The sequence below is a fragment of the Misgurnus anguillicaudatus genome, chromosome 16 (genome assembly GCF_027580225.2).
Source record: "Misgurnus anguillicaudatus chromosome 16, ASM2758022v2, whole genome shotgun sequence".
Lineage (NCBI taxonomy): Eukaryota > Metazoa > Chordata > Actinopteri > Cypriniformes > Cobitidae > Misgurnus > Misgurnus anguillicaudatus.
Window position 1 is genome coordinate 26,890,840 of NC_073352.2, and position 25,690 is coordinate 26,916,529.

Sequence of the window (25,690 nt, forward strand, 5' to 3'; positions counted from 1 at the left end):
AAAAATCAGGAGCGGGTGAATCGAATCAGACAGCTGAAAGAACAACTTCAGAAAGACAAGGAGGAGGAATCGGACCAATCAGGACACGGCAGTGACGGCACTAACACAGTGAGTGACCAATCAGAAGAGAGGTATTCAGTAATAACAACATATTTTTCAGCATTCAGATGAACAATTCCTGATAAGTTTATAAACATAAGCATGTAGTTTTTTAAAGCAGCTCATTTTTTAACAACTGATTATATTGAAAAAGTACATCTAAACCACTGATATGTAACATTAAACGTTAATGACATACTGTAAAAAATGTTGATCTGAGATGATGTAATGGTGTTTGGATGTCTCTCAGATAGAGCATGAGAAACTCTTGGAGCGCAGGATGAGAATGAGAGAGACTCATGAGAAAGTGATTGAAGATGAATTAATAAAGATGGAGCGAGAGCTAGAGAAGCAGCAGGTGAGAACAACACCAGGGGCCAGATTTACATAAGTGGTCACAATAAAAATGCAACAATTTTTAATTAAACTGATCTTTTTTACAAATTACTTATCTGTGAGCTTCATTATTAAAAAAAATTAATGTGCCCTTATAATCTCCTCCTCGAAACGATCTCGCTTTACTTTCGGCCATGAGGAATGGCAGGGGCCCGGGAAAAGATTGCAGCGATTAGCAAATACATGACCCAACTTCCAATAATCCAGTCAACTCTCAATGGACAAATTCAAGTCCCGCCTTCCAATTTTCTCATTTCAGAAGCCATATTACTCCGAAATACGTCACAATGGGGAAAATAAGAAAATCGTTACTTCCATTTCATTGTGACTTTAAAGTGCACCTATTTCATTGCTAAAAACAAAGTTATTTGGTGTATTTGGTATAATACAATGTATTTGTGTGGTTTATGGCTAAAAACACATTATTTCCACATACCGTACATTTTTGTAGCTCTAGATATCCTGCCTTCTTTAAATGCACTGATTTTGTACAAAACTCATCAATCTGTAAAGCGCTGTGTCCCTGATTACACCCCAATCCCAGGAAGTAAACTGTTGCCTACAATCTGTTTGTTTGTTGTAGTCCAAGAAAAGAGATTTGAATTGGTGACAATAACTTGCGTCATCGTTTACTTTGGGGTTTGTACCTTCTGCATTTCGTTAACCTATACTAATACATACTTACACACCAAAGGAAAAATCGTGAATCGGACCATAGGTGCTCTTTAAAGGTGTTGTGTGTAGATTTTACATCCCTATATAGCTGTGGACTGTGCCATTGTTATCAATTCATCAATTCACGATCTCACCACCAGATGGCGCCAACAATCTACACAGTGGTCGTTTAAGCAGAACTCAAAAAGAAGGTATGCTTAAAGGTGCAGTGTGTAATTTTTAGAAGGATCTCTTGACAGAAATTCAAAATAATATACAGAACTAAATTATCAGGGTTGTATGAACCGTTATGTTTTTATTACCTTAGAAAGAGACGTTTTTATCTATATACACCCAGGGTCCCCTTACATGGAAGTTGCCATTTTGGGCCGCCATGTTTCTACAGAAGCCCTTAAATGGACAAACTTTTTTTACTAAGTTGTCCCCGACGATGATGTTTGTCCGGTGGCGGCTACTGTAGCTTCTCTATGCGTTTTAAAAGCGAGGGGTGAGCAGTGGACTGAGCCGTTGGTTGCAATACACAACCTTACCACTAGATGCCGCTAAAATTTACACACTGCACCTTTAAGCTAATCTGATCACATGACTGATTCTGGCTGCAGGTGGCCGGTATGGAGGGTGAGATGTTGTACATGCGCAGAGAAAGACACATTCTGGTTCTGCAGATCGAGGCGCTGCGCAGAGAGAATCAGCAGGCACACGCAGATCTGGAGACGCAGTACACACAACACCAACAAGAACTAAACACACTCAGAGAAGAAAGCTTACAGGTATTGTATTCTGTTTTTCCTACTATTGAAGTCAATGGGACCTCTGATCATATTGTTCTTATGAACACGTTTTTAACCAACGACACTTTAGGATTTGTAACAACGTGTGGGTAAATGATGAAAGAATTTTAATTTTTGGGTGAACTATCCCTTTTATATAGTGGAATATTAGTGTTTCGTAGTTGCCTACTAAATATTTTGGCAAATGTAGTAAGCAGGTCACCTGGATATTCCATGCATAAAGAAACTCTCCATACTAAACTTCTACCGTAGTATGCAGCATGCATACTGTGTAAAAACAAATTTTGTTAGTATGCTAGTTTGAACATATCCAGTGATATGTTATTTTAAAGGGACACCCCTTTTTTTTTAAAATAGGCCCATTTTCCAGCTCCTCTTGAGTTTGATTTTTACCGTTTTGGAATCCATTCAGTATAGCTTAGCATATTGTATTGAATCTGGTTAGTCCATTAGCATCAAGCTCAAAAATGACCAAAGAGTTTCAATATTTTTCCTATTTAAAACTCTTTCGTGGTTACATTGTGTACAAGGACCGACGCAAAATTAAAAGTTGCGATTTTCTAGGCCGATATGGCTGGTAAATGTACTCCCTTTCAATACTTTCAATAGCAGTGGACTATTTATCAGGCCATATCGGCCTAGAACATAACAACTTTAAATTTTCCGTCGGCCTCAGTACACGATGTAACTACAGAAGAGTCAAGTTTTGAATTCTTTGGATATGTTGGAGCACAATGCTAATGGTCTAATCAGATTCAATTGATTATGCTAAGCTATCCTAAAAGAGGTACTTGCCAGACGCAGAGATCGGCTGAATGGATTCCAAAATGGTATAAATCAAATGTTTAACTCTAGGGAAGCTGGAAAAGAGCATTTTTTGTGGAGTGGAGTGTTTCTTTAAACTAATGCTCCGTCTCCTTGTGTTTGCAGGTCTTCAGAGTGTTTCGTGAGGTTCTAGAGGAACAGAAGAGAACATCAGAAGGGCGGTACAGACGTCTGCTCATAGACGCTATTCAGGATGCAGTTCACCTATCGACTCAAAACCTACAACTACAAGAAGAAATTCAGCAGCTGAAAAACAGTAAGACATACATGAGATACAACTTTGAGTAGCAGATAAAAGATTTTAATTTAACTTGAAAATGAAACTACTATGACGATTTGTATTACACATAACAAAACCAAGCACTTTTTGAGTTGTGTTTGCTTTGTTTTCTATCTCTCTCTTTGGCTTTGACAGATCAGCGAGCATTTTTCTCAAACCAGACACCGATGCAGAACTGAATGCTTGCTGTGTGTATATAACATCTACATTATGCAAAACAGAGGAGTCACAATCACCCTGAAGAAAACACTACTAAATACTGTAAGAACCATATGATCGTGTATGTAATAAATACTAAATATAAGATAAAGAACTTATTAAAACTATTAAACTGATGTCTGCCTAAACTTCAAAACACATAAAAGTCATTCAAAATATTTATTGGCATAATTCACTCTTAAATACTGTACAGGCACTGTACCATTACATATGTTTCAACATTTCAATAAAATAAAACCAGCTGCATAGGAGAAGAAAAACAACAGTAAATCTTCAAACAACGACATTCAGTTTGTACGAGATGATGTTGATTCAGTAAGATGCACTTTTTATAATAAAGGCAGAAAGGATAATAGTGGACACAACCTGAAGAACACACTAGACAGAAGAAATTCAGTCAGAGATTTAAAATGGTTTAAATATAAAACAGACTTGAAAAAAATAAGAATATGTGCAATTGCATGATAGTCTCTGTCCCATCAGCTCTACCTGTAATACAGGTACACTGCCCACCCAATCAAAACCACAGGAAACAGGAAGTGATGAGTAAGCTGTATTCCCAGAAGCCACCAGGAGAGGACACCATTGACCAGCATTCCAGAAGAGATGACAAAAAGTCTCATGATTCCTGTTCCGTGTTTCATGATGACAGACATGAGGAGACCATTAGTGACCTGTCCTGCAATAATAACCCAAACCAGCCCAGAGAATCCATACAGAAAGCCCTGCTGTCCACTGCCGCCAGTCACATGAGACATAAGATTGATCGCCACCCCAAAAGCGTACAAGAAAAGATTTTGGAGGCTCAGAGGTAGATGCTGAGATTTCAGCGTGCGCTCGGTGTAGACCGCAGCCAATCCAGACACAAAGCAATACACAAGCACCAGCAAAAGCCCCCAGGATGTGATGTAAAGCCCCGGGTTTGATATATCCTCGTTCTGCTGTTCCCAATCGAGGCTGGTGTAGCTATGGCAGACGCCAGCAGCCACGAGAAGCCCCACGGCAAACCACTGGCCACGCCTCAACTTCTTTCCTAAACAAAAGGTGTAGAGGAGCGCGGTAGAGCCGATTTTCAGGTTGCTAAAAAGCTGGAAGGAGCTGGGATCCATATACACCTGCATGATGACCACAAGGTTGTTGTTAAAAGCGTACAGAAGAGCAGGAATGGCGTAGGGCAACACGGCAACAATAGACACGGACGCTTTGAGGCTGGACAGATTCCCGGTCACCACCAGGGTAGCAAAAGAGACCATGAGCTTGGCAAATTCGATCAGAACCACGCAAGAAGATGAGCTGAAGGGAACGTGACCATCAACCTTAGTGAGGGAGATGAGAGGAGCGTGGGAACCATAAATAAAAACCAGAAGAACTAGTAGTATTGCCCAGGGAGCCCCACGAGACCATCGCCTGGTGCGGTGGAGTTCTGGCTGAATAGGATCCACATTATCTATCACAATTCTTACCCGGTCTGTCTGCAACATATTATACTTAAGAGAACAGAGGACTAAAACAAAAACACCAAATGCAAAAGCAAAACAACCAAAGTACCAGTGAGAACATTGATCTGAATCAAACTAGGCATGTGAAATATTTCAATGTCTGTGATCGGTAATCTTCATCATAAAAGTTCTCTCACATACTCAACACATATTTAAGACGAGCAGCTCAGACAAGCAGATGCATCTGTTCTTCTTCTGACTTTGTTCATGTAGTCCTCTGCTAATTCCCGGGTCCTTTCTTCAGAGAGCTCAGAAAGTCTCGTATGCTCTCCTCAATGTTGGGCACCTGATAGCTCTGGGCAGCATAGATTCCTGTCAGGGTTCCTAAAGCGACTCCCAAGATGGCAGAAGAACGCATTCTGGAAACCACATACCCTGCAAGGAATCCTTTCAGAAATGGCGATGCTAATAATGACCCACCCTGAAAAGATAAATAGGACAGAATTTAACTAGATGCAGTCCCAGGTGCAGAATTGATGAAGACATTTGTACCTATTTAACCATCTTGTATTATGAGTTTACAAGCTCCAAAATACAACATTAACACGTTTTACACATGTACAGGGAGGCAACATATGCATTTATCAGCAAATGATTATTTTTCCTATTTAAACAATTTCACAACTTAAACATAAGTATTTCTTTTCTATGCCACGTTTCAAACATTTTGTATGGTACATACATTATATTGTTTTGATACCTGGGAGATTAAAATTTTGACATAATTTACTCACTTTAAATGTTGTTTGAAACCTGTATACATTTTTTTGTTCTGATGAACACAAAGGAAGATAATTTTAAGGAATGTTTGACCGTTCATGAGCCCCATTCACTTCAATAGTATTCTTTTCTCCTACCATGGAAGTCAATGGGGCTCATGAACGGTTTGGTTACAAACATTCCTCAAAATATCTTTACTCGTGTTCATCCGAACAGACATTTTTACAGGTTTGTATCAACATGAGAGACAGAATTTTCATTTTTGGGTGAAACTAAGCAGGTCTTTTGTTTGTTTAAACAAGCTTAAGTGTACTAGTTTATAATTTTGATACATCTTATCAATTATGGATTATGAGTATATCAATATGTTAGTGTAGATTGAAGTGATTACTGGATGAATGCAGTACCTGTGGGATTCCTGCCTGAACTTCACTCTCCACCTTCTTCTGGATTTCCTCCAGCTGATCCTTGAGCTGTGCCAGGTCCTTCAGCCGGGTTACTGGATCCTGAAACAGAACCACACACACAAATTAAATGTATTTTTATAGCAATGTTACATTGTTTTAAACCAGCTACACTCGACATAATAAAGAATACTCAATGTTTTTTTAATAATGCAGTAGCTTCCAGAGGTAGGTGCAAAGGCAGAGCCCCGAGCTCTGCGTCACTCCGCACAGTTACTGAACTTACTTGTGATGGGTTTAACACCTCTTTATTTACAGCTACAAATTGAAATCAGTCAGATACATTCGACTTAAACCAGATCATTTCCACTAATGCTAAAGTATTTTTTAAGCATATTAAAGGGAATGCTTCGGTCGATGCTATAGAAAGTGGCACTGAGGTCAAGTAACGTTAACAAGTAACGTTAACATCTCGAGGAATATAGCCACAATGGGACCAAGTTATTTGTATTTCTGATAAGAGCAGTCTCTGTAACTTAATATGATAAAAACACAACATGTACAATTACATAACACTTGTGAAGGCATTATTATTATTAGTGAGCTTTACTGACTGAGTCACCTTTAAGTTTCACTCTTCTCTGTTTTTCAATGGTCTGTGAGATCAAATGTCGGCGTTCAGAGACTTTATTTTAATCCAAGCAGTTAAAATGAACACGATAGTTATTATTTGTGTAAAGCACTATCGTTTATGCTACATGACAGCTCAGTGTGTGTTTTAATTCAGTGTAAAACAGCTATGTTTTCAGACTCACCTTGTCCCCCGCCATGCTGCAGGAATCCCGATCGAATCGCTCTGCGCTCGATGATGCGACTACTCATGTCTGACTGTTTTTTTTTTGTTTGTTTATTTTAATGCAGTCACATTACCACCAATAACATGACAGTATCCATTTTTAACATATAAATAGAGAAATATTGAATAAATAAAGAAAATAAAAATATTTAATCAAAAACTCTTTTAATAAGCGACTAACGTTACGCACGGCTGACGAATTTGAAATGTAATAATTTTACACATAAATACAGTGCACCACTCACGTAGAAACAGAATAAAAGTCGTGTTTATAAGAAACTATGAGTGTAATAATTTCATATTTTAAATATTCAGTGTCTCATAACCATCAGTGTATTCTGTGGCATAAATTACTTTGCAAAACAAAAAGTACTGAAAGTTTTAAAAGGGTCTAAAGACTTAGAAACGGACTGCCACGTGGTACCTGTCACTTTACTCAGCGCTAAATCAAATACAATCACCGATTATATATTTTTAAAATGTATTCTATATAGTTTGCTGTGATGTTCCATTTGCATATAATGTAACTATAATCCTTGAAATTAAAATAAATAAACGATCTTGTAATGCACATATTTCTTATTATCATTACAAACACCGTAGTGAGACCTGAATGTATCTCCTTTGGGCCACCGCGCGCCCCCTGGAGGGTAAAAACACTTTGTGTCAAATAAGTATTTTTTTTTTATTTAAATGTTAAGGAAAGCCAGATGTTTAGATGCGTTTGCTAAAACAGTACAACAGTCTATAAAATAGTCCCGCTTAAACACTAGTGTGTTTGTCTTTGGAATCTGAGGATAAAAAAGATTCAGATGAATTTTGACTCTCATATCGGGCCTCCACCGGCTCATCTGATCCGCCATCTTATTGCAGCATACTGCAGAAACACACGCGCTGAAACACACACTCACACACTCTCACGCTCCACACAAAAACAAGATCCGTGTCCCGGTCCCGACAAGTGACGCCGGCTGAGAGGTTCGGCTGAATTTGGACCGATCGCGCGCCGATTAAGGTAAGGGTTCAATAAGACACGCGCTCATTGGCCACGCACAGCCAGTATCAGGACTCAACAATAACTGACAGACTGGAGGAAATTAAACACACACATACAGACACACATACAGACACACACACTCAAACACACTTCACCCGTGTGCATCTATCTGTCTGTATGTGTTATGTGTGTACTGCTATGTATGTATGTATATATATTTGTGTATGTTTTTATGTGTGAATCAGCATGTCACGTGACATGGTTAGACTGGATACTTTGAATCATATTTGATATTTTGCAACAGCTGCGGAATTGGGTTTCTGCAGAACACTGTCAGTAATGTTATTTAATATTACCGAAAGTCAAGTATCATAGTAATAACATGTTTCATATGTTATGTAGCCTACTAAAGAGACCATGTAAAAGGCTTAAATGTAACGAAACCTGTGAAGTTATATTTCCGCAAATCGGAATAAATAGATAATTTACATAATTTAGAAATTAATCTTAAGGGCAAATTAAGTACATGCCCTTGAATCCTCAATACAGGAGAATGTAAAAGTGTTCACTTTATTAACACATTATTACTATTGTAAAATATGCATCCCTGAAATATGTGTGGTACTGGCTGTCATGTTGCGGATTTAAATAATCCAGTTTTACAATATGAAGTTTATTTAACTAAGTTCGGGAGGAGCATGGTCATGTGATCCAACCAATTAGTCCAAAAAGGTGCCTATTAATAGTTGTCCCAACTATTGTTTTGCAGCATCCCTCCTTCACCCCATCACCTCACTCTCAGCTACAGGGTTCCCTTTTTGTGAATCTGGGGGAGAAATTTAAGGCCCAGGGAAGTTTTTGAAAATATACATATATACAGATCATTAAAAGTGCTTGAATCTATTTTATGCAAGAAGTTTTCTCGATAAAATATCCATATGCCCTGTGTTTTGTAGGATAATATCATAAAAATTCTAGACGTTTCAAGCACGTGCTAAACTGGTCGCTTTAAATGCTTATATCTTCTGTATGCGAATGTTGATTCTTACCAGAATGCTTTTTTGCATAGTTGTGTTTGACACATGAAAACGTCTCGGGTTACGTATGTAACTGTTGTTCCCTGAGAAGGGAACGAGACACTGCGTCTCCCTTGCCATACTTCCTGCGTCCCTGTAACGCCGTCTTTGGCAATATTTCAGATAGCAATATACTTCCTGGCTCCTGCGTCACCCTGTCTTTGTCGTTAAACCTCACCATTGGTTGAATTTGATATAAACATTTAGACGCACCTGGAGGCGTCCCCAAAGTGTCACCGCAGTGATGCAGCGCGAGTTCCCTCGAAAGGGAACTGTAACAATGTATCTTAAAAGGTAACACGATGTAACCTTGCTCTCACTTGAAATGTATCCCCACATTTAGTCCTTGAATTTGAGGGTACTGGACCTGGAAAGTCCTTGAAAGGTCCTTGAATTTGAAGTTAACTAGGGTGTGGGAACCCTGCAGCTAGTTTCATCAATCCCAGTTAAATAGTGGGAGTATTCTAGGTTGGGGCTAAAATTCCGAACTTGGAGCCCTTCCCTCGGACAGCACACCAAATATGTTTTATCTCATTCCCTATCGATTACATTTTAATATGAACTACAGGAAAATATAGTAAATATGAATTACTGAGGAATTACTTATTTACCCTGTAGAAAAAACAGCTAAAACCAGCCTAAGCTAAGCTGTCTAAGGTGGTGAAGCAGGCTGGTCTTAGCTGGTCAGACTGAAAGACCTGCTAACCCACCAGTAAGCTAGCTACTTTCATCTTAGACCAGCTCTACCAGTCTGGAAGACCAGCTTTTCCAGGCTTTGAGGACCAACTGAAACCAGCTACTTCTATCTTAAACCAGCTAAGACCAGCCAACCAGCTTAGCCAAGCTTCCAGCCTTGTTTTAGGTGGTTTTCCAGTTTGACCAGACAAGACCAGCCTGACCAAGTAAAAAAGTGTCCAAAACCCCTCTAAAACCAGCCTTCTACATCAGCATAAACAAACCAACCAGCTTAAGCTGGTTTTTCGGTAGGGTGTATATTTTAGGGTAATACATTTTTTACTTGATGGATGTGTCTTATTACAAAAGCACTTTCACTAAAGCAGTGTTAAACCACTTATAATTTTGAGTGAATACTTTTCTTTCTATGTTATCTCTCAGAGATGGAGGCCATCTATGGAGAGATGGAGGTGGAGAGCTGCTACACACTGCTGCAACTTCCATCACCCAAAAAGAAACGGAGGAGCAAAGGTGGCACAGGGAACTCAGACAAACCCAAGAAGCCCAGGTAGAGCTAAAGAAACTCAAACATAAATCTTCTCAGGCCAGATTCATTTTTAGCAAACTGCACAATCTGAACTGTAATACTAATCGGCCTTGATTGGTCAGAGTATGAGTGCACTAATGCAGTAATACAAGGTTTCAGCTGCATTAACCCTTGACCTCCGGCGCAGGTCAGCGTATCTGCTCTACTACTTCGACGTGCGTCAGAACATGCAGCAGGAAAACCCAGAGCTGCCTCAGTCTGAGATCAACAAATGCATCAGCGACAGTTGGAAGAGACTGAATGTGGCCGATCGAGGTTATTACCTGGAGAGAGCTCGCATGGAGAAAGATGGCGTCGACCCCGTGAGTCTAAATGTAATTATTCCGAGAAAACCTGTGTATATTATTCACATACTGTATGTATACTGTAAATATTCATCTCACAGACTTATGAGAATCATTTTCTTAAAACACAAATGTCATAGCCACATTTAATTGAAACGCAGTGATCGGATATTAAAATTTCCCAATTTTTTCCCAGAGCAACCAATCAGCTGCGTCTTCTCAGGATGTCCCAGGGTTCCGCAAGATCCTCCCAAGGGCGAATTATTTGCTGCTTTCCAAGAGTTCAGTGGAAGGGGAAAGTGGACAGGTAGAGGTTTGTGTGGACGGAGAAGCAGAGGGGACCCTGGATAGAGCCACTCGGACCCCCACACAGGAGACTCTGGTGTCTCCCATGACCCTGGGCAGTGAGGTGGAGCTGTCGGAGCAGTGCATTGCCATCGAGGCGCTCGGCGAACACACCTCAGCGTCTGTAGGTGGAACGGCAGTCCTCTCCCAGAATTCCTGTGCCAATGAAGGATCACTGGGTCTCGGGCGGGATGCTCTTAAACCTGCTGCTGTTCTTGTGAAGGGAGAGGAGTGTAAAGTAGTGGGCGGGGCCTATGGTGATGCTGGCATGGTGGTAGAGAACGTAATGGAGGGCGGAGCTCTAATGCCTCAGATCAAACCGGATGCCACACGTCTTGTCGCGATAATACCTAATCAGGTGGGCTTCACTATATTGGCTGCAGTATCTGTTTAGTTTGAAAGAAAATAATGAATTTTTAATTTATTAATAAGGTGTTTAATAAATGATTTTATTCTGTTTGAATCATTGTTATGTATTTTGTTTTTCAGGGTGTGGTGGAAAATAAAATAATTACCACTGCAGGTCCAGTAATGATGTTTCCAGTTATGAACACTGCGAAAGCAGAAACCAAACCCTCATTTAAACTGGTCAGTGAAATAGTTTTACAGTCAGTAATGCATGTACATTTACTTGTGTGTGTCTGTTTGAAAAAGCTTTAATGAATTAATTGAATCACAAAGTAAAAAGTGAGTTGTCCATTTTTTCCTAAAAATTATGTAACGTTTGCACATCTATTCACTGCATTAAATGAGAATATATTTCAAACATCAGAAGTCTATTTTGCTTTCAGCCCATCAGATATACACGGCGAGGGCGGGGTTACTGCACCACACCTGGCTGTCTGTTTTCATACGTCACCCGTCACAAACCGCCCCAGTGTCCTGACTGTGGCCAGCATCTCGGGGGGAAGTGGGTTGCCACTGTAAGTTCTAAAACCTGATCTGGGTTACAGTCATTTATATATGTGATCTGTGTGCAGACAGAGGCAGACGTGTGTTGGACTGAAAGGGCAGAAATGCTTTTCATCATATCTCACAGAATAATTAATTTTTCTCAATTACAGGCAAAAAGAGCATCAAGAAAAGCAGTGCCTCCAGGGCAACAGTGCGACGACTTTAAGCTTCCTGTTGCTCATCCAGGTGGTCTGACAGATCCGAATGACGCGACGATAAACATGGAAAAAGAACTGATGCAGAACACGGACCAGATAGGCTCTTCCATAATTACCCAGAAATCCTCTGAAGATAAACCTCAGGACCGAGGCTCTACATCCTCTCGCAGGGCCGGCTGCAGGAAGAGAGAGAAAAAAAATGCTCAACAAGCATCAACGTCTGATGCTGAATCAAAGTCTTTGCTGTAAGATATGCATCACACAATGCATTCTGTTTACATTAAATATTTGCAGTAGAGCTGGGCGGTATATTGAGTTTTGGTAATATATCGGTATCCTTCCCAATACTGTCTTTATCATTTTTATATCTGATATAACCAACAAAAGCTCTGCCAGAAATGTACACTGAGGTCAGACGTAAGCTTTCCAACCAGCTCTCGTGTAGTGCAGCTGTGTATTTCCAAAGTCTTTTAATCACACACTGTTTTATTAATAGTGATCATAACATTTCACATGAGGTTTTGACTTTGCATGTAAACATTAATTCCACTTTGTATAAAATGCCGAGGCATTTATCACATACTGCCATACATACAAAATTACAAAGATGTGAATTTTGGTCAGTAGCATCCATCCAGCACCTAATATGCAGTGAAATTGTACTATGCAGAAGTTAAGTAGATTCTCTCAGGGTTGTTTTGGTAAATATTGTGTACCTTTTCTAATTCTCTAATATTCTGTGTGTCGTATGTGCTTTCAGATCATTGAGTAATGGTCAAATTCAAGTCGTCTCGAGAGAAATAAACAGCAGTGGAGCACAAAAACGTCGTATAAGAGCGATTCTTCCAGCACCTGCTCAGACCAGTGAGTCTTAGATTTTTTTTTACTAAAATTATTTGAATTGAAGGGGGCGACTGGGGTGGTCCCGGACCTCCTATAAGCATTGAGGGACCCCTTATAAAGCACAACAATATAAATTGGGGGGTCCCCTGTTTTTTATTAAAATACTTCATGAATTAATAATTTCTTATGCTGCGCTGTCAAAAAGAAATATTGTCTGTTATTTGTCCCAATTTTGCAATAAATGTATTCAAAAGATTTCTGTCTGAAATAAATTCAAACTCTCAAGTGTGCCTCGTGCTGTTTTCTGGAGGAATTGACAGGTTGTTAGATTTAAAGGGGTCATATTATCAAGTTTTTAAAGATGTAAAATAAGTATTTGGTGTCCCCAGAGTACGTATGTGAAGTTTTAGCTCAAAATACCCCACAGATCATTTATTATAGCATGTTAAAATTGCCACTTTGTAGGTGTGAGCAAACTGTGCCGTTTTGGGTGTGTCCTTTTATATACAAATGAGCTGATCTCTACACTAAATGACAGTGCCGTGGTTGTATAGTCCAGATTAAGGGGCGGTATTATCCCCTACTGACATCACAAGGGGAGCCAGATTTCAATGACCTATTATTTTATATGCTTGCAGAGAATGGTTGACCAAAACAAAGTTACTGGGTTGTTCTTTTTCACGTTTTCTAGATTGAAAGAAGCTCTGGGGACCCAATTGTAGCACTTAAACATGGAAAAAGTCAGATTTTCACAATATGACCCCTTTAAGATTGGGTTAGGGCTTTTAAAAAATTATTCTCAAGCTACTATTTCACACTAATATGAGAAGTAAAAAATGGTTAGGGTTTGAGTGAAGGGTAATTTGTTTATTTTTTTTTATTAAAAAGTTGTTCCATGACCAACAAAAATTTTGATTCAGGATAGGGCTGTCACGATTATGACATTTGGCTGACGGTTAATTATCTAATAAATTATGGCGATTAATTGCCTGTTTTAGGGCTTTAACTTTTGATTCTAATACACTAATACAAGTTTTGCAGCATTTCTTTAAATGCCGTTTTTTTCCCACTGTATTGAATGGATTTGCAATGTATCGCGTTACACTGTCAGTTAAGGAGTGCCATTTGATAATGTCTCATTTATACAGGTGCTGCAGCTCCCCCTTGTGTTTTTTAGAGAGATATGCAATCATTGCGGTGATCTGAAATCATTGTGATGAGGTCAAACAATCGTGATGAGACGATTATTTAATCATTGTGACAGCCCTAATTCAGGATCAGGTTAGCTAGGGGACCCCATAATTTTTTTAATAATTCAAACACTGATTGCAGAAAGTGAAATAAATGAAACATGTGAAATCCAGGTTTTTCTCCACAGATACAGCCGCCCAGTCTGCACTTGTACAGTGGATCGCTGTTCGTCCTGATGAGGTCGGCACAGATGCTGGTATTATCAGAACAGTGAGCTCAGATTCTGATGATCTGTGTTTCTAATCTGTATCTTACATCTCTGATAACATCCAGCTTGTGCTGTTCTCAGTGAAACCATCAGCCAGTGAGCACATCGTGGGTCTGAAGCCCAGCACCCTTAAACAGTTGGGCCACTTAATCACACCCACTGCCTCAGAACAGGTGAGATTGCTGTCTCCGGTAGGGTTGCCACTTGCAGTGTTGCAAAATAAGGCACACCCTTATACATTCACGCCAAGGCAATTTATTTAACATATGACAGCATTATAAAATATCAAGCATTTGTTTATTGGACCATAATTGTTCTCTAAAACTTTATAAATGTCATTGGAAAGATTATGGAGATTTATCATGCTAACATTTAATAAATAATAACAATGTCAATATATTAATTCATTACATGAATTTTTATTAGTTATTAAAGTGATAGTTCACAAAAATGAAACTTCTGTCATTATTTCGTAATCAGCCTGTTTGTGAGCCCCATTCACTTCCATAGTATTATTTTTTCCTACTATGGAAGTGAATGGGGCTCACGAGCGGTTTGGTTACAAACATTTCTCAAAATATCTTCCTTTGTGTTCATAAGTACAAAGAAATTTATAGAGGTTTGTAACAACATGAGAATGAGTAAATTATGACAGAATTTTCATTTTTGGGTGAACTATCCCTTTAAAGAATTAGTCCATTTTCTTAAAAGAAAAATCCAGATAATTTACTCACCACCATGTCATCCAAAATGTTGATGTCTTTCTTTGTTCAGTCGAGAAGAAATTATGTTTTTTGAGGAAAACATTGCAGGATTTTTCTAATTTTAATGGACTTTAATAGGAACAGAGTTTCAAAGGACCACAAACGATCCCAAACGAGGCATAAGGGTCTTATCTAGCGAAACGATTGTCATTTTTGACAATAAAAATAACAAATATACATTTTTCAAGCACAACTTCTCGTCTAGAAACGGTTGTGTGCGCCAGCTGACCCCACGCAATACGTCAAGAGGTCACAAAGGACGAACGCGAAAGTCCGCCCCAGTGTTTACAAGTGTGTTGAAAGAGGACCGTTCCTACGTTGTTGTATGTCAACTGATACTAATTAATGTCTTTGTGTCAGTTTATTGTTTACAATGGTCCGCAAATGTGCATTTTATATATGTAACACGTGACCTCCCTACATCACTACGCATTTACGTTAGGTCGCGCTGGACCGGACCTAGACAAAAAGTTGTGGTTTAAAAGTACACATTCTTTACTTTTCTTGTCAAAAATGACAATCGTTCCGCTAGACAAGACCCTTATGCCTCGTTTGGGATTGTTTATAGTCCTTTTAAACTCCGTTGAAAAAAACTGCCAAGTGTTGAGTTAAGTATTAAATGTTGGGCTCCATCAAAGTCCATCAAAACTAGAAAAATCCTGCAATGTTTTCCCCAAAAAACACAACTTCTTCTCGACTGAACAAAGAAAGACATCAACATCCTGGATGACATGGTGGTGAGTAAATTATCTGGATTTTTCTTTTAAGAAAATAGACTAATCCTTTAATTCTATATATCATATTTTACGGGACAGCAACCCTAATTTACGGTTCTTATCTGTAAACTGCAAAATCTTTTTGTATTTCAGAAACCCACGACAGTCAACAGTAACCAATACATCATTACTGACAATGGCGTGAAGATTCTCTCCATGGTGCCCTTTAAAAAAACATCTGGATCATCCCTTGTTAGTGTGCCAACACTGCTGTCCTTTACTGTTGCATCTCAGTTTTTGTGTTGCTATATTTTAACTGTTTTGTGTACGTTGATCAGGCTCTGGGTTTGTCTACGGCGAGAGGAAGAGGTCATTGTAAGAACCCTGCATGTGATTATGTGTATAAGAACAGACACAAACCTCAACACTGTCCGACCTGCGGATGGGAACTCGGCAAGAAAACGAAACTAACGGTTAGTGCAAGCACTCACCACCCACCACATACCACATGTTGTATAGTTTCTGAATGCGTTCATGATCTTCAGATCTCTGCTGAGGTTGAGGCAGGTTTACCGGTTCTGATGGACCCGTCTCAGCCCCTGAGCGCAGCTCAGAAGGAAGTGCAGCGTCAGTCAACAGTGAGCGTCCTCAGATGCTGTCTGCAGTTTCCAGAGAGTGAAGCAGAACTGCAGGACGTCTTCAGCCTCATACGTGAGCTCAATGCTTCTGTAATAAGCGATGAGATGGACAACGCAACGAAAGAGAGAAACGGATGGCCGTCTTTTTATGAACCAGCGGCCACACACTGCAGTCTGTGTCAATGCCCGCTGATTAAAGGGGAGCTGAGGTGAGACGGACCACTTACCACAGGGTAAAATATTATTGGTTCAAACCCCATTAACCCCAACTAATGTGCACTTGAACCAAAAGGTTATAGGCTTTATCCTAAACAAAAAGAAATTCCTGTAATAATTAAAGACATAGTTCATCCCAAAAAATATGTGATCATTTACTTGCGTCATGTTGTACAAAACCTGTATGAGTTTCTTTCTTCTGTTGAATACAAAAGAAGATATTTTGATGAATGATGGTAAACACACAGTTGACACTATCCATTGACTTCCATAGTAGGATAAACAAATACTATGGAAGTCAATGCACTGTCAACTGTGTGCTTACCATCACGAATTTGCGTCCACAATGCAGTTAATCCCAATAATTCGAATCATCTTAAATCCTCCTGCATCATGTTGTGTTTAAAGGCGGGGTACATGATCTCTGAACGCCAATGTCGACATTTGAAATCACCTAAACAAACACGCCCCAACCCCAATAGAATATGGACCTTCTTTTGATAGACCCGCCTCACACATAGGCAACCCAGGCAATGGTGTCGGTTAGTAGACATGCCCCATACAGGACATTCACACGGGACAGAAGCGTTAACGCTTAACGTAGCCAACAGCCAATCACAATGGCTGCAACACATGCCCCGGTCTTCCATAAACATACCGGTAATTGGCTGACTCTGCCTAGGTTATTTACATAAGGTGATCTGATTGGCTGGCTGACGCACGCGTTGCCGCTTGAGAAGTTGAGAAATGTTCAAGCGAGTGCCGCAGAAGTGACACGGTGCCAAAGGGTCCACAATTTAGTTCGGCAACGCATGATGTCACCCATTGAAAGTGAATGGGAAGTGTTACCGCTTACGCCCCGTGTGAAAGTACCGTTACTGCTGATTGGCTACAAGTGTGTTTTGTTACTTGGTCCGACTCCCTTTTCCAAAGTGTTTTTCAAAATCATGCACCCCGCCTTTAAATGAGTTTTGTGCTTCCGTTAAATGTGTGTTGTCTTGTTGTGTAGTTCGGCTGCAGGTTTAGAGGAATGCTGGTTATTGACTGACGTTGCGATACGAATGGTCACCCTACAGGTGAAAATCTGCTCGAATCTGCAGTGTCTGGCACTTCACAGTTTCACAGACCTGCATCCAGGTAAACACAAAAAGTGGAAGAACACACGCTGTATAGAAACACAAATGTCTGCACAGTGTGTTACTCGCATGTTCAGGACTCAAGGGGGCGATACATACCCCTTTTCCAACAAGGCTGAAATCTAATTGGAAACTGTGATGTCTCCATGCCCGGCCTTGCTTCATTGTGACTAATAAACATTTACATTAATGTGTGCTGTCCTCCATGAAAGCACTAAAAATCAAACATAGATTTGACAACGTATGCAAACTCTGACGCTGTGTTTGTTTTGTCTCAGGTTTGTTTAACATCGGAAATAAACTGCTGGTGACGCTGGATTTATTCTTCAAGATGAGACATCAGATCAGACAAGGAGATGATCCTGCACACGCTGCTTTCAGTATTATCAAAAACACACAAATACAAACAGGTGTTTGTCATATACTGGATGTGTGTTGTATTTACTGGAATAATGATCTGGGAATCAAACCTAACCAGTTTCTCTTTTTTTTCAGACTGCGTGTTGAGCTCTGAGGATTTATCTCTTGTTCAGGAGCTCTTCTGCAGTGGTTATTGGGCGTTTGAGTGTCTGACGGTCCGAGATTATAACGATATGATCTGTGGAGTGTGTGGCATCGCTCCTAAACTTGAGGTCGCACAACGCAACACCAACAATGTTTTACTGCTGAAGAATGTGGAGGTAAAGAGATGTATAGATTCACATTAGTCATGTTTCAATTAGATTCTTCTCGAGTCGAGTGACACAGTGTTATGTAAAGATATTATTCTTTTTTTTTTAAATAATTTTCAACTAAAAAACAGATAGGTCTCATTCACCTTTCTCTTTCTATAGTTCACGTGGCCTGAGGTCCAAGTGACGGATGAGGTGCAGGTCGATGAGTTTTGGCTGACGATGGAGAATGAGGCATTAGAACAGGCAGCGTTTCCCTGCAGCATCCCCATCACGCGCTTCGATGCGTCCATCATCGCTCCGTTTATTCCTCCTCTCATGAGGAGCGCAGGTGTCATTAACACAGAAAAGGATAAGATCACCACAGATACAGCACTCACAGGTATGCACACCACTTATTCACCTCTGTACATTATTATTTGAACTGGCAGTATGTCAAATTTTAGGGGCGGTTTCCCAGACAGGGTTTAAGCCTAGTAAGTCCTAGACTAACTTAAATGTTAACGTTGTCTTGATAGAAAACAACTTGCTCTGACATATCTTAAAATATATCAGTATGAGTGTTGTGTCTTACGATGCACACCAGTAGTGTTTATTTATAAATTATGCTTTTAAAATTGACTTAAATATCCTGTTTAACTAAGGCCTAGTCCTGGTTTAAGCTAATCCCCGTCCGGGAAACCACCCCTTAAAGGGGTAGTTCACTGAAAAATGAAAATTCTGTCATTTACTCACCCTCATGTTACAAACCTGTATACATTTCTTTGTTCTGATGAAAACAAAGGTGGATATTTTGAGAAATGTTTCTAATCAAATCATTGGTGGACCCCATTTACTTCCATAGTATGCTTTTTCCCACTATGGAAGTGAATGGGGTCCACGAATGGTTTGCTTACAAACATTTCTCAAAATATGTTCCTTTGTGTTCATCAGAACAAAGAAATTTATGCAGGCTTGTAACAACATAAGATTGAGTAAATGATGACAGAATGTTCATTTTTGGGTGAACTATCCCTTTAAAGTATTAAAAGGTACCCCGACTTTAATACTTTATATTTGCCTTCAACTACTAAACTTTATTGATAGAAACACATAAATTTTTTTCATTACTTTTTAACCTATGGAGGCCGTCATTATGTTTCGCGATCTGAAATTGATGATGTGTAATGGTTCTTGTGAAATATAACTATAGTTTACTATAGTAAATACTATGGTATCTTCTATAGTATTTCATGTGATATTTCTTTATTTCCCACTCCCACATTTTTTTTTTTAGATGACCTTAATTTTGATCTTCTTTCATTAGTATGTTTTCTGTATTCTTCACTTAAGTTACAGAAGACCTGATGCTGTATTTTTAATGAAATATGAACCAAATACCGCCACCTGCTGTCTGTGTGCGTGTATAGCTCTCATCTTCTGTTATACATCTTTTTATAATCTAGTGATTCAAGACTTGTTTATCACATTTACCTCGCTGTAGAGTGAATAGAAAAGGTTTTATTGCCACCATGTGACATCATGTATATTCCTTTTCTGATGATGGATGGGCTTCAAAAAGCTAAGCCAGACACTAGTGATGTAACCAGTAACACCGAAGCTCCGAGGTGTGTGTCAAAAAAAAAATGAACCGATTTTCATTGAAGCTTTGTATCGAAGCTTTGTATCGAAGCTTGATTCATTCTGGCAAAATCACGTGACCAATGACGTCCGAAGCTTCAGGCTTGTTCGACTTTATGCGGCGCCGCAAGAACCGACAGCCGGATGACGTCAAAGTACCGCGAGACCGATTAGAGAAGTCAAATTTCGTTATAAATGTTTATGTCACAGTTTATACAAAATTTATATTTATACAATTTGTATAATGTTTATAATGTGACTTTTGTACTTTGTACTTGTTGTTGTTTCTCAATAAAAAAAAAAAGAAAAGAAAAAAAAAGTCAAATTTCTCGCGGTACTTTGACGTCATCCGGCTGTCGGTTCTTGTGGAGCCGCATGAAGTCAAACAAGCCTTTCGTTTCACTCACACCCACGTGACTGCTTCGTTATCTGATTAAAAGGTTTTAAATTGTGCGATACATGGCGCGCCCTCATGGGTTGTATTGAAGTATTGCGTTACACGAAATCGATTGCTGTATAGTGAGTTTATAATATAAAATATATATATTGGATAGTAGTAAAAAGTCTTTTCTGCACCACTTAATACCATGATTTTTTTTAAATGGTTCACACTTTATACTTTTAAGACCAAGCTTTATCCTTAATTTGTTGTTTTTGTTTGGAGTTACCATTCGTATGAAATGGAACATGCTTTGGTCATGTATTTTGTATATTGTTACATTTATTTATTATTCTATCCTTAATTTGTCAAACCATTAATTCTTGCTTCTATAATTAATACGTTGTTTGGTTGTGAAACATTCAGTGATACAGCACTTTCACCAGCAGAGGTCCTCATCGAGCTCTGATTTGAAAAGCTTTGAGTAATGAACCTTTTCAAGAAAGCTTCACTTCGCCATCACTACCAGACACATAATTCGAAGGGTTTCCCAGACAGGGTTTACATAAATCCAGGACTAGGTCTTAGTTTTTATTATACCACGGGTCTGTTGAATGCTGTATTCTGATTGGCTGAGAAATGTTCCATGGGGGTTGATTATTTTTCAATAAACGCACACCTAAACTGTCAAATGTCTTAAAAATATGCACCAGAGCAATGTTTGTGGTAACGGTGGTATAAGCGGAATATGACTTTGAATTATTTGAAAAAATGCACACCCGCAGCACTTAATTTGACATAACGGCCTAGAAAATCGCAACTTTAAATTTTCTGTAAGTCTTAATACCCAATATAACTACAAAAGTTTTAAATAGGTAAAATATCCAAACTCTTTGGTCATTTTGAGCATGATGCTAACGGTCTAATCAGATTCAATAGATTATGCTAAGCTATGCTAAAAGTGGTACCCCCAGACCTGAAGATCAGCTGAATAGATTCCAAAACGGTAAAAATCAAATGTTTCACTCTAGGGGAGCTGGAAAATGAGCATATTTTCAAAAAAAAGTGGAGTGTCCCTTTAAGATGCATGAAATGTAATGTTGAAACGCGGTGGCGTCGCAGCCCTGAAGTTGCAGCATGTGTCTGTATTTCAGGAGACCCTGCAGTCCTGGTGCGTCTAATCCACGAGGGTCTGCTTAGATCGGATCAGATTGAACAACACAGTGAGCAGGAGCTCAGGGACGTGCTGGAAAAATGTGGAAGCCCAGCTGCAACAGACACTTCAAAGGTACACAAAACTCTTTGGAGATCTCACCTCAATGTATTTAATTCAAGTTAAAGTTCATCACTCGATTGTCATTTGTCCTGACAGGAGCAGCTGCTGGCGTCTGTTTCCCTGTTGTACTCACAAATAAGAAACGGCCTTTGGACGGCCCCTGAACCAAAAACTCACGTGACGGCGGGCAGAATCAGCCGAGTGTGTCCACATCAGGTACGTCACACATCATTATGGATTATGAAGGATTGAACGTGGTTCGTTCAGACTGTTTGTTGATGTTTCCGGATAGGTGGTGTGCAGCTCTAAGTACATTGTTCGTCGAGAAAGCGCTCGAGATCACGTGGACCTGCTGTTGTCGACGCGGTTCTGGCCGCCTGTCTATGTGACGGATTGTGCTCAGAAGGTGGCGCTGTGTGCTGATTTGTTATACCCTGAACTGACCTCTCAGATGTGGGGGAAAAACCAGGGCTGTTTTTCTGACCCTGCAACAGCACCACAGGTAAGTTGCTTGTGCTGTGTGTTGACGTCCTCTTTGGTCTGGTTTTGCTAACCTCTCTGTCCTCTTTCAGTACGTCTCATGCTCAGAACTACAGGACCAGCAGTACACTTTGGATCTGTCCGTTACTGAGTCAAACCCACAGCTGCACCCCATCACCAAATCCGCCTCCCGCTGGATTGTGCGGCTTGACAGGTCGAACCATCTGCACGGTGATGCTCACCACGCCATGACGCTGTGCAGAGAACTCGAACCTTACGTTGACGTAGCAAGCGAGATATGCCACGAATCTGACAACGAAACTAGCGAAAACGACGGCGTGTCTGCCATCCGCCGTAAAGCGCTAGTGTTTGATAACGCTGCGTATTATTACCTCTACAACAGGCTGGTGGACTTCCTGAGCAGCAGAGACATTGTAAACCAGCAGATCGCAGAGGTCCTGACCGCCTGTCAGCCGGGCGAGGTGGTGATGATCAGAGACGCCCTCTACAGGCTGGGAGTGGCACATATCAACTCAGACGAACAGGAGCTTGAAGATGGCGAGATGGAGAAAGACTCTGGAGTGATGATGAGCGAGGAGATGATGCTCGTCTGACTCAGGGATCACGCAGACGCGACTACCATTTCAATTTTAGGAAACTACAAACTATAAGACGCTGGGTTTCAGACACGGAAGCACTTCAGTGGGGTTTATTCATGGAACAGTTGACAAAAAACAGGAAGATGTTGTCTTGTACTCACGCTCATGTGCTCCAAAGCTTCTGTTTGAAGAAGATCTGCAGAAGGGATGTGAATGTTTGTCCTGTGTTATTGTGTACTGTAGTCATACTATATTCAAATATAGTATAAATAAACATTTGTTCTCAGACATTCTGTCTCATGCCTGCCACAATAATCTTTCGGGGACAGGAGCAACGTGAAATTGACTAACAGAAGACATTTTTCTGGACTTTTGTATGCCTTGTGATCTTTGTAAATAAGAATTTTATTGCCCGTAGCAAAGTGAAACCACTACAGGTGACAAATCAACAGTATTTATTTTAATCGCATATTTTGACAGTTGAGTGTTGAGAGATCCCGCTTTATCGTGCATTAAAAAAAAAATTAATCATGTGAACTGTTTATTTCGAGTGAATTTGTGTTTGTGTGGCATAACTGATGACGACATGACGTACTTAAATTTTTTTAAGTTTATTTCTGATAACAAGGAAAATAAATGACAAGTAAATTACTTTCGTTCATATATCATAACTAACAAGTGGTGGTGTCATGAGCAATTCGGTCCCCCCTGGCAATTTTGCCCCCTTAAGACCCCCGCGTAATTCCATTGGCTGAAAAACTCCTCATGGGTAGTTTTCTTAGCACCTTATTGCCATTTCTTTGATTTATGTAGTTAGAACGTTGTTAAAATTACAATTGATATCTTTTAAATGGTATGTTTCATATAGTAGTACATAAATGAGGCTATAGGTGGGAGATTTACACATTGCTTGTGTCATTTTATTATTTAGATATTATATACTGTACCCTTTCCACTTTTTTACTGTGTTAAAAGTTAATAAATTACTTATACAAAACATGATTACTACATAGTTGAATCACACATTAAAATCATAATTTATAAGCCATGATTACTACACTTTTACTATAAAAAAATACATTCCGTAAGGTATGTTAATAATTTACGAAAATAAAAGTATTGTTTTTGTAAAGCAGATGATGACACAAAAGTACTGACGTGTCTGCAACATGAATATTAGTTTTTATTATATTTTTTTGTTAACTTTTATTTATTTATTTTTTTAAATTGTATGCTTCTATTTTGTACAACGTAATTAGCTTGCTAGACCGCTAACGCAGACGAGGGCTGTGTGCGAAAACTCTAAATTGCTGCCTTCTAAGCCAGCTTTCCAAAGCAGGAAGGCATCAAGACATGTCCGAATTCAATGTTAGGTTTACTTCCTGTCTCCTGAGATACCCATGCGTGGGCGTACAATAAGAATGTGATTGGTTGAGCCTGGTCGAGTTTGAAAAATAAAATGGCGGCCAAGGAAGCGACTGGAGCACAAATTTAGTATAAATAAAGGTATATTTTCACTTTTTACACCTTTTAATTGCATTTCTAGTGAGAAATTAGTATTGTAGTTTTCAAATAAGTGATTAGTTATCACAAAGGCGCTCTGTTTATATTTCAAACACGCTGCCTTTGAAGTGTGTCCGAAAGTCTTTCTCTGAGCTGCCTTCATGCCTCCGAAGTCATTTCCTCATGAGGCAGCGAGGCAACGAGTTACTGCCTTGAGTTTTCGGACGCAGCCGAGATATCGCAATGAAATCTTTTTGACCAGGCATTAGTGCTAGGTACCAATCGGGGTCCTAGGGGAGACCGAATTGCCAGGGGGGAATGAATTGCTCATGACAGCGGCCGGTGACTTCTTTTTCGAGGGCGCTCGATGCGAAGTTTGTCACAACATGTATGTAGCCTGTCATGTTTGTGGTTCATAATTTCAAAATATATGTTCTGCGCGTCGAGTGAACTATGTGCATTAGTGTCTTGTCAAAATAAGTGCCTGCTGCAGACACGTCTAAAGGGTTTCTGATAAAAAAAGATGCTTGCGTTTACCAGATACTCGCATAATCTCATGTGTAATCAGAGACAAAACACGCGGTTCACATGACGCAACAAACACATATTTTGAAAACACGAGCAACACACATGACACTCTTTACACATATTTTAAATTCGCGCCCCTCAGAAGAGCAGTCACGAGCCGCCACTGTATCTAACGCATTTTAACTATTACACTGAGCTAACATTACTGAGTAAAATGAATGTATATAATGTTAGCTACAGATCCTTAAACTCTTGTCTGGCTGCCACACCTCTCTGCACATCAGTGATCCATGCTCGTCATCTCACATCGTCTTTAGAAAGCCAAACATTTTATTTCCGCTAAGGTTTTTGTTTCAGAGATCAATTTAGCCACTAGCCAAGTGCAGAACTGTGACAACAGGCAAGTTTCCAATGAAACCGTCTATAGCACCTATGTAGAGCCATAAGTGGTGCTAAGTTGTTATATAGGTGCTATAGACCCTTTTACAGCCCACGTGATCAAATAGCCTGCGTACGCATTTTGGCAACGGAAGTGTTGTTGTTCCCCAGTGGTTCTAACGTGTTGACAACTCAGAAAGTTTATCAAAACGGTTTCCCAGCATCAAAATGTCTGGTTGTTGCGTTTTGTTGCGCTATACTAATATACATACATCTGGACACTTTATATTTGGCCATCTGCTAACGTCTTCTATCCACTCCACTATAGTACACGAATCTGGTAGCTGTGTTGAAAAAGTTGATAAAGTCAACTTTTTAAAATAACTTTCTCTGTCTGTGTTGCTTCACTGCTGATTCTTGCCTTAAGTTGCCAAAATGCGCGCGCGTATGTTGCCACGTCATCATTATGTACAAACAGTAAAAGGGTCTATAGAGCACTTAAAGTGGTTCCCCTATGATCACAAGCCAGTGCTTTTAAATACAGCTATTGGCAACTGATACAGTCAATAAATAATCCTTAATCTATGTGGAATACATCATATTAATACTGATAACAACATCACA

The 25,690-nt window shown here is 39.6% G+C and overlaps 4 protein-coding genes across 5 annotated transcripts; 2 read left to right on the forward strand and 2 right to left on the reverse strand.

The window, feature by feature from the left end:
• Positions 1-267: 267 nt before the first annotated feature.
• Positions 268-3,340, forward strand: golga6l9 (golgin A6 family like 9). Its single transcript, XM_073854405.1, has 4 exons — positions 268-457; positions 1,773-1,940; positions 2,892-3,042; positions 3,202-3,340. Exons 1-4 carry the CDS (start codon positions 380-382, stop codon positions 3,243-3,245), a joined length of 441 nt encoding a protein of 146 aa, XP_073710506.1. The 5' UTR covers positions 268-379; the 3' UTR covers positions 3,246-3,340.
• A 90-nt stretch (positions 3,341-3,430) lies between these two features.
• On the reverse strand, positions 3,431-4,766 carry LOC129422596 (probable UDP-sugar transporter protein SLC35A4). Its single transcript, XM_055178624.2, has one exon. The coding sequence runs from the start codon at positions 4,764-4,766 to the stop codon at positions 3,771-3,773; it is 996 nt and encodes a 331-aa protein (XP_055034599.2). The 3' UTR covers positions 3,431-3,770.
• A 232-nt stretch (positions 4,767-4,998) lies between these two features.
• Positions 4,999-6,872, reverse strand: LOC129422600 (SLC35A4 upstream open reading frame protein). The gene is made up of 3 exons (XM_055178632.2): positions 6,724-6,872; positions 5,912-6,010; positions 4,999-5,205 (listed from the first exon to the last, which is right to left on the reverse strand). Exons 1-3 carry the CDS (start codon positions 6,736-6,738, stop codon positions 5,005-5,007), a joined length of 315 nt encoding a protein of 104 aa, XP_055034607.1. The 5' UTR covers positions 6,739-6,872; the 3' UTR covers positions 4,999-5,004.
• A 553-nt stretch (positions 6,873-7,425) lies between these two features.
• hmgxb3 (HMG box domain containing 3) lies at positions 7,426-23,308 on the forward strand. 2 transcript variants are annotated; one of them, XM_073854403.1, is made up of 21 exons: positions 7,426-7,779; positions 9,954-10,080; positions 10,247-10,433; positions 10,600-11,106; positions 11,238-11,336; positions 11,540-11,671; positions 11,813-12,105; positions 12,621-12,724; positions 14,082-14,162; positions 14,241-14,335; positions 15,796-15,894; positions 15,981-16,115; positions 16,188-16,489; positions 17,506-17,633; positions 17,911-18,042; positions 18,128-18,312; positions 18,466-18,685; positions 21,457-21,590; positions 21,675-21,794; positions 21,871-22,080; positions 22,151-23,308. In XM_073854403.1, the coding sequence occupies exons 2-21, from the start codon at positions 9,956-9,958 to the stop codon at positions 22,670-22,672; spliced, it is 3,810 nt and encodes a 1,269-aa protein (XP_073710504.1). In that variant the 5' UTR covers positions 7,426-7,779; positions 9,954-9,955; the 3' UTR covers positions 22,673-23,308. The 2 variants fall into 2 exon arrangements, with proteins under 2 accessions (XP_073710504.1, XP_073710505.1); XM_073854404.1 differs by having other exon boundaries at positions 7,427-7,779; positions 10,247-10,421.
• The last annotated feature ends 2,382 nt before the right edge of the window (positions 23,309-25,690 follow it).